The following is an 18,848-nucleotide window of genomic DNA, read 5'->3' as shown; positions in this document are numbered from 1 at the left end:
GTCTAGAGAATGTGAGTGGAAAAGGATAGCAGTTACAAGATGATAATGAAATGGAAAAAGAGGATGGTTAATAGGCGATAATCACTTGGCTTATCTAAAAGAGCTGCCTCCACCTCTATGTAAGTCACCAGTGAGTTGCTCATGGCTTCATTCAACAGCATCAGGGCATAGTTAAGCACTACCGTCCACAGGGCATGCGAGGAAGTAGTGAGGTTTTTTTTTACTTCTGATAAATGTATTCAATAACCTCAACAGATGAAATGTTCCCTTATACTTCACTATTTACTGCAAGTGCTACCTTGAATACAGCAAATTCTGAGATTAGCTAACTATGAATCTTATTTAGTTATCTATTGCAGCTGACAATGATTGAAGTATCACTACAATAGTTTTGCCCATGGCCACTGGCACTCTAATATCATTGCGTTTTATGATTTCCCTTGTTGCTATAAATCTTGATATCCCACTTCTTAGATCTTACACTTGGATTACTGGAGAAAGCTGTTTCTCCTACGTGGTCTTGGCTAACTCAGAACTCACCGGTCTACTATTATTACTAATATTAGCCATTTCCTTTCTTCTTTCCCAACTGTTTCTAGCTCCAAATATTTATTATTCCTGCACATTCTTATACAAGCTCCTCAGTAACTTCCATTTCCAAACTCTGAAATGGCACACCCTTATTATCCCTGAATAGCTATATAAATACCACATAGACCACAGCGATGTGTTAACCTAGTGATGTCTTAACTTTGGGTCATTTTTATTCTATCTGCCCCCCCAGTAAGAAGTATCTTGTCTCTTACACAGTCTGTGATATTCATAGCCACACCTTTACTTTGGTTTTCTTTGGTAAGCTGGTGTGCCAAGACTGTACCCCCAGGAGTGAGCAGGTTCCTGCCTAGCACTTGATTAAAGATGGAACATGAATATTAAACGTGACTATTGCAGTTCTGTTGTTTAATATCACTGTGCATGAGCCTTCCCCTATTCTATTAATTTTCTTTCTCTGATATATTATTTCAAAGTTTCTGAGTCTGCTTGTTCTGTCTACTCTGTTTCACCTCTCATGGTATTTCTAATCTACTAGTTGTGTGGAATAAGACCGACAAGCATGTGCCAATCCTCCCACTCTGTAGTGGACTTCTCATAACATGCTCTTATGACATCTGTTTTTGTGTTGGTGTGGTTTCTAATGTGCTATTTTTTTTTATTATGTATTTTTTAATTTTATTTGGGACCATTGGTGTTTATTGTACTTTGGAGCCAAAGAAGAGGGCACAGTCCCTATTCTAAGGAGTTTAGATTCCTTATTAAGATATACACTGAAATACGGGGGTAGATGATAGGAGACGGCAAAGGGAAGACAACAGAAATAAAGTGAAAAGGGAAAAGTAATACTTGGAAAATATTCCCTGCAGGAGCTCAGATAGTGCTGTATCACGATACGAGACAAACGCGATAATGTTTGTCTTGAATTATATCAAAGATAGAACTGAATAATAGTACCAGGGTGGAGAAGAGTGATGGAAAATGTGCAAAGACTTGGAAAAGGAAGAGAGGGAAAATGTAAAGAGGACACTGTTTCAGACATTAGGGACAATATTAATAAAGGTCCAGAAGCACAGGTTAAACCAGTTGCAATATTTCATGTGACAAGAATTTCTGATAAAACAGTGCCCCCTCACACGCACTTTTATTTTTTAGAAAAATGGAAAATTTCTTAAAGTTGTGAATGTCCGTACTTTTATATTTTTGTTAAGATTACCATGATATTTTCATTAAAGTTGTGTTCGTAGTATCAGAAAGCTGAGTTAGAGGCTAGCCCTGCGCTCTTCAGAGCCTTGAGCTAAGAGTACGTGGAATCTGAACTTCAATGTCAACCATGACCCAACCATCATTACTGTAAGCATCAGGATCAGGAGGAGAACTTGAATAAGGGAGGCCAGAAAGGAAGAATTGGTTCTATTTATGGCAAAGGATGCCTGAGGTATAGAGCTGGGTGTTGACAATGGAGATGAGGAAGAAAGGACAAATAGTAGAAATGTTCTAAAGCAGGGGTACAAGAGTAGGATAATGATGCAGTACATAGACACCATTGTTTCTTTTAAAATATATGATGAGCTGGAGGCTGCTGAGCAGGTGTGCAATGCCATTTGTGATTCCTGGAAGAGTTTAAGTGGGTGGTGTTTAAGTGGATAATTTTCTCCCTCAAAAGCAGTGAAGATTGAATTCTCTCCCCCCCGTCACCAGTCTTTTTTTTTAAATGAGCAGTGTATGATGAGAACACAGAGTTGAGTGCAGTACACCTCAGGCCTCAATAATTGATATATGCAGCCTTTACTTAATCAAATAACCTCGTTATGGAAGTCAGTAAAATAAGAAGTAATGATAGGCAGCATTGGTTTTCATTAACGAGAAATGCCTTAATAAAGATGGTCTTCTCTCTCTGGTACTATTTGTACTTCTTTCAAGGAAGAACAAAATTAAAAGCAACTTATTAAATAAGGATTCTTGGCTTCTGATCTTACACTGTGACTTACCAGTGTGCCTAGATGGAAGCGTTGTCAGTTCAATTGACAAAGAATTGCTCTACCGTTACCAGTTTTACACTTCGAATATGTTGGATTATTGTTGTGGGTTATGAGAAGAGGGCACTTTGAGAGAACTATGAAAAATGCTTATCCTTGGTCATTCTTGAGATATGAATGGGGGAGGAGACCTTAAAAGGCCTCTAGGAAAATTTAGGAGCACAAATCTGAAAGCTGTGTCAGGTGATGACTGGGGGGACTGTAGTTTTCCTAATAGTTAGACAATGGATTTGTATAATGTAGTTTGGATAGGAATGATCCTGCCTCAGGCAAGGGGTTGGGCAAAATGACCTCTGGAGGTTTCTTCCAGTCCGGCTTCTTTCCTGCTCTCTCTGAGGTTTCATTCACTCTCAAAGGAACTTGTGCTCCTAAATCCCTGGGTATTTTTGGAATTTTTCCTCACGTGTATCCTTAGTTAAGTAAGATGAGTGGTGTACCTTGAAAAATGAAAGTATTACATTAAAATGTTGGCATTCCAAAAATAAGAATGGTTGAAGTTGCCATCCTCTTAGACTATTCAGAATTGGAGACTGTGCTACAGCTCATTAGATAGGCTAGACAAAAGGAAAAATTTCTTTACAGTCCAAGCCCCCAAGACCTGGAATAGCCTCCCTCCAGAAGTGGTGCAGGCACCTACTCTGGACTCATTTAAGAAACGCTTGGATGCTTATCTTGCTGGGATCCTTTGACCCTAGCTGACTTCCTGCCCCTGGGGCAGGGGGCTGGACTTGATGATCTTCAAGGTCCCTTCCAGCCCTAATGTCTATGAAATCTATTAAATCTATGAGAGATGAATCCTCCTATGAATTTATCAGAAAATTGTGAGCTTAATCCACTATAATTTCAGTATCTTAGGGTCTCCCATATCTCCTGTATGCAAGATTTCTCATTAATTTGTGAGAATTAATTTATCTAGTAGATTAATTAAATTGATTAATTTTTAAACTCTAACCCCCTTACACTGTTCAATAAACCCAGTTTATTGAAAAGGTAGTACTAGTACTGGTATATTTACAGCAAGCACTGTTTCACTGTTAAGCATTAGGTTATATTTTTCCTGGAGCAGCCATTTTTACCCTGAGAGAAAAAGCCTGAACATCTGTGTACTCATGGCTCCTCCTGGGAGAACAGTGACTCTCCAAGGGGAAACTGAATGTTTGTATGAGACCTGAGAGGACAACAGCTCCTGAATTATAGCTGTTAAGTACTAGGTCAAATAGTATATAGAAGTGGAAGACCAGCCTGCCCCTTATTATGAGCTATTACTTTTGTTGACTAACATTAAATGATGTGAAAGAAGGAGACAGTGCTGGTGCAGGTCAAATTTTCTTCTCCCACAAAGATAGCTATATTTCTGAAGTCAGCAATAAAGGAAAAGGGCCCCACTGCCCAAGTATAGCCCCTGCATTGCACCGGCCACCCCTTCAGAAAAAAAGAAAAACAAAACCATTTGTTATATAGGAGTGGGATCCAGATGTCCATTGACTTCATGAAAGTTTATACCAGACCACATTATCTCTATCATGGGCAAAATGAAAACCTCATTTCTGAACAACAGTGAAATTAGGGTTGTGAAAATTGAGATTCAGTGTTTTTCTCCTTGGGGTCATCTCCATTTAATATTATCTCCTGAATTAAAAGGGATCTTCCTTGAGTTCATTCATGAAAGTGATGAAGTCGTGTTCTGAAGTTAAACTACGGCTATAAATTTGAAGTTTTCCAAACTCCTACTTGAATGATGACTGTTTTTGATTTACCATTACAGGTTCCTACCAGCCAAAAAAAGGAAGGTGTTTATGATGTGCCAAAAAGTCAACCTGTAAGTGTAAGTATTTTTCCTGTTTATATGCAGCTGAGATGGTATGTTGCACATCTGCTTTGGTGTACACAATTTTTGTATCATATGGGATATTTCTTATAATATCACAGTGTTCACTGACCAGTTCAAATCCACCAGGATGCCTTGTTGAGCCTTTTGTTATGGGATCCTTAATATGTACTAATTTGCTGAAGTCCACCTCATTCAAACATCTAAATTCCCTCTACCATTTTCATCTGTGTTCACACTTTTCCTCCTAACCAAAACTCACAACTTGTAATTCAACATACTTGTGTAGCTCCTGTGCATTGGTCCATGCTAAATGGGTGGGGACTGCATTTCCTTCTTCCATATTTATAATTCAAACTGTACAGTGTATGAAAGTTTTCACGAAATGAAGGACAGCAGTGGATGCAGATACTGGCAAGAGTGGAATTTAAGCACAAATTAGCATTAGGAAGAGGCATGATGAGCATCCACAGAACTCTTTCCCTCTGTCTCCTGTGGTGACACTGCAGATGCAACATCTGCAGCCCTTTCAGAATCATCCTTAGCAAATACAATATGCTGATGTGCAAAGCATACACAAGCAGCTTCAAATTAGACAGAGATAAAACATCAGGAATTTGCATAAAAATTACAGTTCTTTAAATTGAAAAGCCAGAGAAAATTCCACTTAAAATTTAGGCCAGAAAAGCAATTATTTTTCCAATAAAACTAACCTCTGCAGCAACTTAACATTATAACCACTATATAATTGTAGTGTAGAGATATGTGTAATTGTCACTGGTTTGGGCAACTGTATGCAACTCCAAAAAAGGAAATAGTCAAGGCCCTTGCTCAACAAATACCCCAAACGAGAGAATCATTGCTGTATATATAGCACATTTCTTTCATGGTTTTTACTAGCAAAATCCTTTACTTCTATTTGCACAATGAAGTAAGTGCATTGACTCATTGCTCCTTAGTCTTATGGTTAGTCGAGCAGTTGCACCCATGGTTATAAAATGCTACCAAATCAAAATGATATCTTTCAACATTATCTTTCCCTAAGTGAATACAGTGCAAGGTAGTGGAGAATTGTCACACTTTTCCCTAAATTAATGTAGCAGAGGCTAGGGAAACATAATTAAGAGGCACTGGAAGACAGAGGCTTTAATAAGATTTTGTTTGTGCTGAAGTAAGGCTTGCATTGGTTTGATTTGCATTTATACTTGGACATTAAAAGCCTGCAAAATAGTTTACTCTTGCAGGCTTGGTGGAAAAAGTGTTTTGAATAAGAGTTTGCAAGAGTATAGAAAAACCAAGGAAAACCAGTCGTGTTTATTGTGTAAGCATAGGAGAATCTACATATTCGAGAGGAAGTGGATGTGTGGTAGCATAGACGTAACTGAGCTAGCTCAGGTACAGTAAGTACTGTATCTGAGCACTACTGAGAAGCTTGGGCACAGGGATGTACTAACACAGTAGTGATATTTTCAGTACCCCAGACTGCATTGGTATGTACAACAATCAAAAATAAAGCTCACCTTAAACATTTCATAATAGTTCACTAGGGGGAGTGAGAGATCAGCTTGTTGCGAAGCAAATTACGGTAAGACAGCTCAGGCTGCATAATTAATTAAGGTGGTGGTGGGCAAGAAATAGCTATAAATTTTCGGAGTACAGTGCTGGAGTGTCCTCTGTGAACGTTTCTAATTAGGACAACGCTGGTACACTCTTTTGGCCTATTGGTGGCATTTCAGGTTTCATGGTGAGATTCTGCTTTGGGTACCAGTTATGTGAAAGAATGTACAATATAGTTGCTAGTATGTTTGCAAACACCTGCGCATTTAGACAGCTCTGGTAAAGAGCTTGATTTTATTAACATGCTGGTCTCTAGCGTCAGCTTGTAGAATTGATGTACAGTAAAATTCTGTTATCCGGCATCTTACAAGCCGGCATGCTCCTCTAACCGGCATGCTGGCTTGTAAGATAAAGCGAAACTGGAAGTGCCCACTGTGGCACTCCTGGTTTCTCTGAGCAAAGCAGCCTGTGCTGCCAACCCCCCATGGCCTGGGGGCATAACAGGCTGTGCAGGACCCACCTCCCTGTCGGCAGCGATGCTGCGGGAGGGGCAGAGGGATGCCCCAGACGCAGCGTGAGAAGCGGCGGCCAGGGCCGCTCAATTAACCAGCATTTTTGTTATCCAGCATCCCCCGTTCCCAGGGGATGCCAGATAACAGAGCTTTTACTGTACCTCTGTTCTCATCTTTGTGAAGTTAGTTCTAAAATTTGTTTCACTAAAATTAGAAATGATTAAACCCCCACAACCACAGTGCTACTGCATACTTTACCTTAAAGTGGGAAAGAAGGAAAAAAGAGGCATTAACTGAGTATAAGCAGCTGTGATCGTGTCTCACCTTTCTATTGGTATATAAAATGGAAAACTGAAGCAGTTGTTAAATTTATGTAATATTCAACTTCCCATCTGGTTTTATTACTCATCCTTCTGCATGCAAGACTCTTTGTCATTGAGACACTTGCTATCATTTTTTTTTCAATTTATTGCTGTCCCTATTATATAAACCTCTAAAATTCAATTTGTGCCTACATTAGTGAGCAGCCTATACCTGATTTAGACATACAAGGACACTCTTTATTAGTAGACCTTGCTTCCATTAATTTCTTAAAGGCGGAAAGAGAAGAATACTTCTGGCTTCTCATAGGTTTTTTGGCATTGTGGATTCCCTCATGACTTTATACACATCACTCCATAAAAATACAGTAGATTTTGCTGCCTCCAATTGGATTGGCTAGATAATCTAGACGACAATTTATTTCCAAACTCCAATAGTTTTTCTCTATTGTGGTTATTTATGTGAAAAGCAGTGATTGTGAGAACATGTGATTGAAAGGCACATCTCCCTTGGTTTGTTCAGTTTTGCTTCAGACAGTTCTGTGTGACCTTATACAAGTCCCGTAAGGTAAAGTTTTCAAAAGTGAGATAAGTGCATGAGTCATGTTTTTTTAATTCATGTAGGCACTTTAGTGAACCTAAATCTCATCAATATGTAATTTGGATTGCTATACATTTGTCATCCTAGCTGAACAAGGATTATGATGACAACCTGATGGTGGTTTCATAAAGCTTAATTAATTATTGTTGTTTAGACTTTGAGACAACCATAATAAAACAATATGCTATGATAATACTTCAGTAACATCTGTGGCAGGCCAGTAGCGGGGGCTCTTGTGCTGAGCCATCCACCTCACTGCGCCTGACCACCTACCAAGCTCCAAGTGCCTCCCCCAGGTGTGCCTCACATCTGGCCATCCCCCTTCCCAGAGCACACCCACCAGCCTGGGGGTACTCTTGCCACCACCTGGGGATCTAGTCTGTCTTTGGCCCTGTGCCCCCTGAGGTACACAGGCCTTGTAGACCTTGAGGGTACTTAACCCACTGTGAAAAATCGGGGTGCTTCCTTTAGCCTGAAACACAAAAAGTAGCTTCCCTTAGTCAGTTAGAGCAAGGGGGCACCAAGACATAGCCCAGTCCCTCTCCCAGCCAGTCCACCACGCTATGTATAGTGAAGAACTTTATTGGTTAAAGAGGGAAGGCTTGGGGAATGGTACAGGTTAAAGAAGAATCAAAGAAAACCTTAGAGCAAACAGGGTGGCTAAGTAGCCATTAAGCACGCATCTATATCACAGTAAGCTATATATCGAGATAGGTTTCAGGTAAGTGCTTCACAAGTACGATCTAGAGGCTGGTTGAGCTTTCCTCTGCAGGCAGGAAGTTCATGGTGTGTCAGTGAGTTTCCAGAGAGATCCCCATCTCTCTGCCTGGTCAGCTACTCACATGTCATCCCCCACCCCCGAAAAAATGGCTCCTCCAGGAAGAAGGGAGCTCTTAAATAAACTTTTCTGACCACACCTTCCAGGTCCAATCAGGGCAGGTGTTGTTTAAGGCTAACCAACCAATTTAAAAAGCATCACTGGCCAACTCAGAGAGTGACAGCTCTAGTCCCTGCCTCTCTGCCATGAGGTCGGTGCTTAAAATAATGAAGAGAGGTAGAGCCACCCCCCCCCCCTCACCTGGTCCAGATCACATGGGCAGAGCCAGCTGGTCCAGATCACAGATCCACCTGGTCCAGATCACATAGGTAGAGCTTAGCAACTGGAGTGATAGACAGGTAAGAAGACAATGACAAAAAAAAAAACTGGTAAGAGACATGGATGAGGCTGGGATGGAAATCCTTTGCAAAATCTTCTGTCAATGTGCTTTATAAGATCAAGCCTCATGGCATCTATATGGTCTGGGTGTCATTAGCCCCAATTAAAAATGGTGAAAATGAAACACTATGAGAAGTGCTAATGTTCTTAAACTCACAGTAGGACAGAAGAAGTGTCATTAGGGCCAGGTACAGCCATTACACATAAACCAGCATAAGTGACTGAAAACCAGACGACACCCATAACAGAACAGAAGTTTGGGAAGCATAGATTGGTATAAAAATGGTGGAATCCAGTCCAAGATAGACCTGGATTGATGAGGCATCAGACTTAATCGACTTAGGTTAGACGGGTCTATCAAACTTCTGTACCAGATCCCCTATCAGTTTATGTTAGGTCACTGCCCTCCAGCATCCTAGGTGCCTTTGTGGCAGACCACCCTCCCCACCCCCACAGGGAGATATGCTAGCACTTGCCAGGTGTTTGGCTGCTCAAGGCAGTCACAGATCTAAGCCAACACAGATATAGGCAGGTGGCTAGGGGCAGGGAAGGGAGGCTTTCACTAGGTGGTGTAGACAAGGTTGCTTCATAGAAGGATTGGGCCCCTTGGAGCTCGGCACCAGCAGCAGCGAGTAGGATGGGCCCGGCACCTCAGTAGGCTTGTGCCGGGCAGTGCGGACAGGGGTGCTCTGTAGAAGGAAGAATCAGGCCCCTCCGCTGCCACTGGCGCTGAGCTCTGAGGGGTCCAGTCCTTCCTTCTAGTGAGTGCCCCTGTCCATGCTGCACGACACAAGCCTCATGGGCTGCTGGGTGCGTTTTGTCAGTTGCTGCTGGTGCCAAGCTCCAGCAAGATGTGCCCAGCAGCCTGAGAGGCTTGCGTTGGGCAGTGGGGACAGGACACTCGGTAGAAGGAAGGATCAGGTCCTTCAGAGATCGGCACCAGCGGCAGCCAAGGAGCACAATCCTTCGTTCTGTGGAGTGCCTGGGCCGCCACTGATTGGCTGCCAGGCACATACCCCCAACACCCTGCTGTCACTGGACCCACTTCTAGCCATAGGCTTCCAGGAGAGCCCTGGAGCATGTCACGATGGCACACCCGGCTGGAAGCTGGGACACACGGAGTGTACCATGGTGACTCACTCATGGCGCTCCTGGAAGCCTAGGGTTGGACGTGGGAGAGTGTCTGCAGTGACAGCAGGGGGGTGAGAACATGTGATTAACAACCAATCAGGGGTGGTTCCCACTCAGCTGCACTTAACAGTCTCAGCATGCTGGGAGGCATGCAGGAGTGCCCCAAACCTGGTCAGTGTGGGCATGCCCGCCCCCCCTTGCACCCTACCAAAGGGGAACGTGTGTTCTGTTTGCTCCTAATCCAACCCATGCAGCTTGGAGAAACCCACATAGATTCCACCTCAAACTGTTTGAATGTCTCTACCTCAAGTAAGAGAACGCAAACCTCTCGGTACCCAATTCTGTGCCATGTGTCCAGTAAGCACGTCACCTTCTCTGACACTGTGGGCATTTGGACACATACTTTTTTGTCCTGCGACACACTGTAGATCCACTGCTCTACAGCTCCGCAGACAAGCTGATGCACACCGTGCTGCACCATGTGCAGTTGTACAAGCGGCGAAATGCGCGTCAATGCACAGAAAATAGCAGCAGCGTGTTTTTCAACTAAAGCACCTTCTATGTGTTTTAGTTCAAAAATGCACTACAGCCATTTTCTCAGCGCTGACATGCATTTCACTGCTTATACAACTGAAAGCATCACAGCACCAGGTGCTTCTCAAAGTGCCTGGCACTGTGACACTTGCATGCATAAAAACGCCCTGAGAGACCAAAATTGGTTTAGGAACATAGAGCATTATGATCCGTTGTCCCGTACTCTCCCCGTTCCTTCGCTGTTCCCCGATAAATCCCCTGTGAAATATACCTTTCAAGACTGCCAGCTTCCTCCTTTTCAAGTCCCACCAGCTATCTTGCTCTTGTTCCCCGACATTCTTTCCTAGACAAAACTTCATGCCATGCATCCGTTTCAAGTGGACATCGAGCAAAACAAACAAATCAAGCTTTCCCCAAATGGTTTAAGTGGCATGCACTGCACCTAGAAATTGTATTTCAGCAATTGAAATTAACCATTCCAGGAGTAGGGGCTGTTTAATGAGCTCTTTTTTGTCATAATTTTCCGTAGTCTCCCTATTATACATACACATCAGGTTCTACCTGTCATGGTGTTTTTAGCAACAAGAGTCGAACTGTAAATACCCTTCACTAAGATTGTCAGTCAAGTCACAATAAACCCTACTCTTCTCATCAAGATGTCTAAACTATCTGCTTACAATTTTATGAAGGCTTTCAAACAACTCATCTTAGTGCTATATTAAGATTCAAAGCCCGATTCCTGGTGCCTCACACTGTGAGTATTCATTTGCCTCATGGCAGGTAGTTGGAAAATGTGACCAAATCAAAATGGAAAGGGCAGGTCTTCAACCGGTGTAGGGAACAGACTTCCACCGCATCCATTTAGACTAGCTGAAGACGGATTTCTGTGCTTTTACCCTTGCTTTGCATAGGAATCGGTGACAATCTGAGGTAACAGGCAGTGGAAAAATCTCAAGCACTTTCATTCTGCTTTGCAGTGCAGTATCTTTTCCGGGATTAAGTCAGCACAGGGACCCCTGTAGCGACAGTCTTCCTAGAGCCATTTGTAGTAGTGCAAACACAGATAATCCCTTTGGTGACAGGGGACATGCAGCAGGGGAAGATAACCCCAGAAGTAGGAAATGCTGCCTGGAGAAGAGGCATGCTTATAGTGGCTGGCAATAAATTTGTCCAGCTTTGGAGAGAATTCATATTCGGACACAGCCCTGAGGAAGTCATTTATACTTACCTGTAGCAATCAGAGTGTATTGGGAGTGGGTATGTAGAAATAACTAGTAGGCTAATGACAACCAATTTTAACTTTGAAGGGTTTAGTTGTATTTACTAACATTGCACACCAGGGGTGCTTGTCCACGTAATCGGCATTTACCCGGTGATCATATGGGAGGTTTCACAAGTTGCATGTAAGCCTTTTGTGTTTGCAGAGCACTGCATTTTTATCTGCATTTACAGAAACCTGCTTCCATGGTCATGTGCCTGACTCAGTATGTAGATGGCGGCGGGACCTTGTTTTTGTAGTACATAAAAATGTACTTTATAGGTGTCATTAGTTTTAGCTACATTTGGATAAGGGATAGTTTGTCATTCAGGTGTTCCTTTTTTTTGTAGTGGAAGTTTCAGTAATGTTTTGGTTGAAACTAATTTTGTAAAAAAAGAAGAAAAAAGAAATGAGCCCATACTATAATTTCTAATGCTTCCATGGGTTAGAAATGTTGCTAATGTTAACTCTGTCAGGATTGGTGTTCTTCAGTGCGGTGTGGACATGCATGCTGACTACTCACTCCTGTTGTGAATGGGCCATTGTTAGGTCTAATAGAAACAGTGGTTTATAATAGATATATTTAACAGCGTTTCAAAGGTAAAGTCTCAGCACCAAAGGCGAAATGTAGCTGTCACATGTCTTTAGTCGTAAGACTTGCAGTGTAACAAGAGGCCATTTTATAACAGCCTCTCCACACTAGAGTGATTTGTTTCTAGTCCGTGTATGAGTACCATCTCCTTTGCGACCTGTATCGTCAGCCTTGTGTCATAGTATTCATGTTTTCATGCAGTGTTGCTAAGTGACCTCTTTTAATGCATATCTCACTATACACTACTTGTATTTGATGGCTTACACTGCACTGTCATGTCTTATTCTATTTAAATGTGTTTTTCCCGTATTTTGGATTCAAAAGTAGACAGATGACATTCCAGAAAGTATCTGCATTCCATCTAGTGTCACACTCTGCAGCTGATTGCAATGATGGGGGGAAAAATGTCCTTGTGTGGAAGGTTATTTTGTCATGCCAGCAGCGATCACATTTATTTTGTTCAACTTGTGTGTTCCATGTGCCAAATGACTATTGCAAATCAATTCATGCTGAACATTATCCAAGATTTAAATTCTTCCACATTGTGGAAATTTCACAAAAGACTCATCAAGATTTAAAAAGTGTTTTCCCATCCCTCTTATTGAGGCTCAGGGGCTTTTATTCCCCACTGCTGTGCTCTTTGCATGGTCATTTGCATACCTGTGCAAAATGAGGTGGTCCTGCCTTTAAAATCACTTTGCCATGGCATAAATTACTATAGAATGTGCAGAGCAATAGAAACTTAGGGTTGGCCAGTACACAAAAGGATTTAAGAGCCTAAGTTTTACCTGGTAAAGTTCCCTAGGCACCTAGGCCAGGGACAGAAATTACACATAAACCAGTAAAAGTGACTGGAAACCAGTTCAAATTTGTAACGCAACAGAAGTTCAGTCCACATAAACTGCTTTCAAAGTAGTTGAAACCAGTTTAAGATTAACCTGGGTGGATGTAGTATCAGACTTCACTGATTTAACTTAAATCAATTTATTGAACATCTGTCCCAGACCCCTCTGGATTCAAGTTAACTCTCAGGCCCCCAGCATCTCATGATGCTTTGCATGACCCTCACAGCCTCCCCTTATAGGGTGGGTGGGCTAGCTTTGACCCAAGCTGCCTGCACCAGCCAAGCAGAGGCATAGTCTAGCACCCCCCAGCTTCTGGCCTGGGCTACTGCAGGCACATGGCTGCATTTCCAGAATCAAAAGTCAATGCCTGTTCACTTGCTTATCAGTTCAGTCTATGAAGTTTAGACTAACCTTCAAAGATCGAACCCATTCAGCCTCAGAATTTTTGATTGTCTGTACTTAGCCCTAATGTTCAGCCTCAGCCCATGCCCAGAACTGCCTCAGTCTCATCAGAGAGGAACTACTCATCTAACATAAGCCCCATTATGATCCATGAATTGAGGGATCTGACCAAATCAGTGGCCTCTCTAAGGCACATCTAGAGAGTCAGGCTCTACACAAAAAACACAGTGGCACCTGTCACTTCAGTTCAAAAAACTGGATAGAGGAGGTAATGCCCTACTAGACAAGAGTGGTTGGAGAACCCATCAGGATTTAGCTTGAGAGGCTTCAAGCTATAACCAACAAGGTAAGCACTATTCTTTGACAGAGCAGTCTCAGCCCTCCTGTTGAAGTTGCTGTAGCCTCAGTTACTTGGGCAAGGCTCCAGTCTCTGCACCAAAGGCTGTTTATGTGGGGGTTTTGTTTGGAGTTGTTTAGGGGTGTTGTTTTCTTTGGGTTTTGGGGGGGTTTTTTGCATTTAACAATCATTGGATAAAATGTATAATCAATTCTTTGAACAGGGATCAGAGCCCAGAAGTCCTCTCTCCCTGGGGAGTGCTCTCACTTGCTGTGTTACAGGTTAAGTTTACTATGTCATGCCCAACAACTCTTTATATTGATGCCACACAAAATGGGACTGTTTCAAGACCCTGGTTAGGTTGCTCAGCTACAAATGATTTGGCACCAGGTTCCTCATGAACATGCGGTGCGCTGCGGGTGAGAGGCGGCTCCCTTCTGACTGCTCTCTGGTCCCACCACGAACGGCTCTCCACACCAGGGCCTGCCCCCCAGGCAGGGGGCGGCCAGCTACCCGGGGCCAGCCGAGGCTCCATGGCACTAGGAAGTGGAGGCTGTGTATTTTAACCCCCTGAAGGAGAAGAGGGAATAGAATCTACTTCTCCCACATCCTGGTGCTAATGGTCCAACTCCTGAACTCTTGAGGCTCCTAGAGGTGTGCAGAAAGCTGAATGGAAATCCAGCACATTGGAGCAGACTCAATAAATTGAGTCTGCTAGAGTACAGAAATAAACACGTTCCAGCAGCCTCCCACATCATGTGTATCAGCTTCACTGTGCTGAAAAATGGCAGCAGTCGCTTTGAACTAAAGCTCGTTCACTGAGCTTCAGTTCAAAGTGCCCTGATGCCATTTTTCAGCATGGGATGCTGATACACATGAAACTTGGGCACTTTTAATAAGTGTGGCTCACTAATTAAAGCACACTTCCCCCCCCCCCCCCTTCACTTCCTCTAGAACATGTAAAAATGCCCGTATGTAAAGGGGCTCTCGTAGACAGGTTGTGCTACCTCTACCTCTAGTTGTCAAATTAAAAAAAAAAAAGAGGAGTGATTTCAGTTGATTTCAGTTAGCTCTTTCTTCAAGCCGCTTAGACACAGTAGCATAACTGAGGAGGGACAACTAGGGCAACAGCCCCAGGCCCTGCCTTTGCTGGGTGGCGGGACAGGACACAAAATCAACCATTGCCACAGTGGTGGCTGATGGTGCTGCTGCATTTGGCATGCCATGAGCTGGCACTGCCCTGGGCACATGGAGCTTTCCTGCCATGCCTGTGCTTAGACACCTAGCTCCAAGAGAGGTATTGGCCTGTGAATACTAACCCTGAGGCAGGTACCTTGAGTCAGATGCCTATGCACCATATAGGGGCAGGGCTGAAGATAACATCCCTGTTCAGAAAAGTCTTTCCTACTGCCTTATTGTGCGGCTCATTGGGGATCACAGTCTGAGCTGCCCGACTGTCTAGGGAGTATAGGCTCATAACCAAGGGCTATGGATTACATTCCAGGGGGCCAGGCACCTACAACTTTGGTATTTAGCGCTTAGAATCACATCTCACAAGTCCCTTTAATATCTACTGTGTTTTGGCATATTTCCTATTGATACAAATTAGAATGCGATTGTACAGAGACAGAGGATTAAAATTGCTCTTATTAACTATGCAGACCCTATAGGAAAATCCTAAACAGTTTAATAGGGAAGAAGCCAATCAGGTTCAGAAGAATTACTCCAGGAGTCTGTTGACTATCATGACAAAAAAATATGGCACCATTTTCTATTGCATTTTGAACCATTGCTTGGCATTGTGTAGCAAAGTCATAATTCTGTGCTTGACATATGGGATTGTTCTAAAAAGTTCAGCGTAAAAGAGTTTCTATTTTCAGCTACACTATTTCAGCTGTAAATAAAGAGCAGCCTATGAGTCTTCTGCAGCCCGTAGAGTTCTTCACAAGAAAACATAGTTAGGAATTAATTAGCTCATAATGTAAGTGCTCTGCAGATGAAAAATATCATGAAAGTGATAAATACTGTGTTTTTATATTTCTATTAGCTATGACTGCCCTCGTCAAAAATAGAGGCACGCCTGGCATAGGTCCCAGTATCCGGGGCTCCATCTTGATTTGAGGGAATTTAAATAAGACTCTCTGTCACCGAGACATTTGCGATCATTTTTGTAATTTATGGCTGTCTTTATTACATAAACCTCTAAAATTCAATTTGGGCCTAAATTGCCTTCCTTCTAAAACTCATTTTAGCCAGATTACCCAGTTTACCTATAACTGATTTAGACACACAAGGACACTTTCTTTCGCAATAGACCTTGTCTCCATTTATTTCCTAAAGACTAAAAAACAAGGGGAAAACTTCCAGAGCTTCTTAAAAGCCCTTTTGGGAGTTCTCTTTTCCTTTTAATGTGCAGCAATATAACAGTTTTCACTTGAAATAGAAGTAGACTGGACAGACAGTCCAAGCAACTTGTTTCCAAACCCACGTCATTTGCTGCCCCGATCGTATTTACCATGGAGGATTTATGGGTTCTGTATCCTCCACTTCTGTATTAAAGCAATGACAAAATACTGCCTATTTCATTTTATATGGCTCTCAAACTTCCAAAAAGCAGACATCGGTGACATTGTTCAGCAAACTTTGAGTTCTCTTGGCACAGTTATACCAACAAGTATAACAGATCTACACAGCTTGGGTGTGTTTGGTAAACTGGTAAAGATCTCCCCACAAAAAAGAGCTAACCTTTAGGCTTTATCCTGCCTGTCTATCTCCCCAGGAGCATTATGGATGTCCAAAGGGATTCAGTGAAACATAGAAGCAATGGGAATTGTGTCACATTAAGTATGAATGAGATTCCTTAATGGCGTAGGAAGACAGGACTTGGACCACATGAGAATCTCAGTTTGCACCATTTCCTAATATCCAGAAGTTTTGCTAGTGAATTAGCAAGCACGTAGGGGCAAGCTGCTGGGAAATGACTCAGGCCCTATTATTCATAATAAAGTTAGTTTGCTTTTGCTTAATTTCATTTTCTGTCTTGCTAAGATAATGATGAGAACTGATGCAGTCTGTTTTGAGTCACCCAGTAAAAGAAGCAAACAAAGAGCAGGATGTATTGATGAAGGCAACATCAACTCTTATCTTGCATAAAATATTAATGGCACATTTTTTTCATGACTTGGAAATCTTTTTCTCTTGGCTAAATGGTAGTTGACAGTTGCTATCTTATTCCCAACTGGAGTCAACATACTCATTGACTTCACTGAAAACAGGAACAAATCCCTGTGCATTTATCTGTAATAGACTCCAATGTTGTTATCCCATCACATCCCATTAGAGAAACCATGTTCACAAAGGATCAGAATCAGTACACACTATGGCTAGATGCACCTCTACAGAGGTCACTTAGGCCAGGGGCAGACATTAAGTTTTTACTGATAGAAATGATCAGAAACCAGTCTATACCCACAAAAGTGGTCTAACAAAACTTAAGTTCAGCACACGTAGACCAGTTAAAAAATGGAAAGACCCAGACTAGGATTTGCCCCCCTGCCCCACCAAAGGGTGAATATATGTTCTGTTTGCTAGCAACCTACTCCGCTGTTTCCAGAAAACCACGTAACTTAGATTGAGTCTGCCTCAAGCTTTTTGAATGTCTGTACTTAGCCTTACGCCCTACCCTCTATGCCAGAGCAGAAGTTGACAGGGGAGCTTTACTATCTTGCTTATCAAGGCACTTACAGCACCTAGATACATCAGGGAGGGCCCCCATCCCAAAGTGGCATTCTGGAGGCAAATAGTTTGCTTATGGTAGTAAGTATGATCCCAAGAGTGCTCAGTCAGGAGGCGGACTTTCTTTTTGGTGTTTTCCTTCAAACTCTATAGCATTTGGTGCTTTTAAAGAATAGCAGGGTTAAAATAAGTTTGCTTTTAAATGCACATCTACCAAATAGAAAAGCAATTTATTATCTTAATTCAAGATAAAAAGACTTAGGAACAGCCTAGGGAATAAAACACAAGATTTCTGTCCCTATTTTCTCTTAAAAAGAAAAGGATTATAAATTGCAGCAGACTCTTTAAACTGAAAAGCTATAAAATGACAACATTTATAAAATGTTACGCATCTTCCTCATTTAAATATATGGCACATTCAGAAACTAAAAATCTCTGCTCCACTGGCGAGCTCAAACTGCCCATGCTGCCCTCGCTGTAGAGAGCTGCCCCTCTGCAGAGAGGGGGAGCACAGGCATGAGACAGCAGCATAGGGGGCTGTGGAGGAGGGTGCCATGGAAGGGAAGGACAGCTCAGATCTGCTGTGTGCCACCCCATCCTCCAGACCAGACTTTCCCAAGTTGGATCCAAACTCTTTGTGGGCTGGATCTGGCCCATAGGTTGCCAACCCCTGGTCCATGTCCATAGCTTAGCTTATGTGGATGCTTTTCAAAGGCGTTCTGTTTAGTTTCCCATAAGAGTTATAAATCAGGTAATTTGCCTATATCTTTGTGCGTAGCAGGGCCAGAGCTTTCTGGTAAATATTCTACACAGTAGCTGTTACAATATTTGAATAGTTCTTGGGGAAACCATTATTAATTTTGTGTTTTTGTGGCATATAAAATTACATTTGTAGTCTAAGCAACTGGGAGTCTTTGATTCAAAAATTGGTTGAGATTACTATAAAACTGGATTAAATCTAATCTGAGCATTTGTCCGTTTTCTTTCCACGTTAAATACCAAAAGAAGTTTATGAAGATGAGGTATAAGAGAAAATATTGCTAAATAATGGAAAAGGGGAACATTTCAAAGCCAGCTTGACTCTGAAAATGGAATGGAAAAATCTGTAAGGAATGTGTCACTTGTGTGTTAGAAAGGTTTTTCAAATCAATTGTAGCATGGACCAGAAATATTGTATGTGGCCAAAGCTTAAATTTCCAACATGGAAGATATTCAAGTAAAAATATTGTAAATTCATGGGGCCATTAACAAATTATAGCTGTAGATCTAAGTCACGTCCCCCACACGTGAAAGTGTACAGAGGCCTAATTTTGGTCCATCCGTAGTCTTATACCTAAATACCATGAAAAGGACTCTTACACAAATGGAAATGGTAACGCAACTTGAAGT

General features: G+C 42.2%; 1 protein-coding gene across 28 annotated transcripts in view; it reads left to right on the top strand.

Moving 5' to 3' along the window:
* DAB1 (DAB adaptor protein 1) overlaps positions 1-18,848 on the top strand; it is an 830,004-nt gene that overhangs the window by 767,039 nt on the left and 44,117 nt on the right. For 26 of the 28 annotated variants that reach the window (XM_059727867.1, XM_019479247.2, XM_019479246.2 and 23 more), the window contains one exon: positions 4,357-4,416. In XM_059727867.1, coding sequence (XP_059583850.1) covers positions 4,357-4,416 — 60 coding nt within the window. The remainder of the gene's footprint in view (positions 1-4,356; positions 4,417-18,848) is intronic. The other 2 variants (XM_059727877.1, XM_059727884.1) reach the window with 1 other exon arrangement.

This window comes from Alligator mississippiensis, chromosome 5 (genome assembly GCF_030867095.1).
Source record: "Alligator mississippiensis isolate rAllMis1 chromosome 5, rAllMis1, whole genome shotgun sequence".
NCBI lineage: Eukaryota > Metazoa > Chordata > Crocodylia > Alligatoridae > Alligator > Alligator mississippiensis.
The sequence above is the reverse complement of the archived record's forward strand: the minus strand, read 5'-3'. Positions and strand labels throughout refer to the sequence as shown.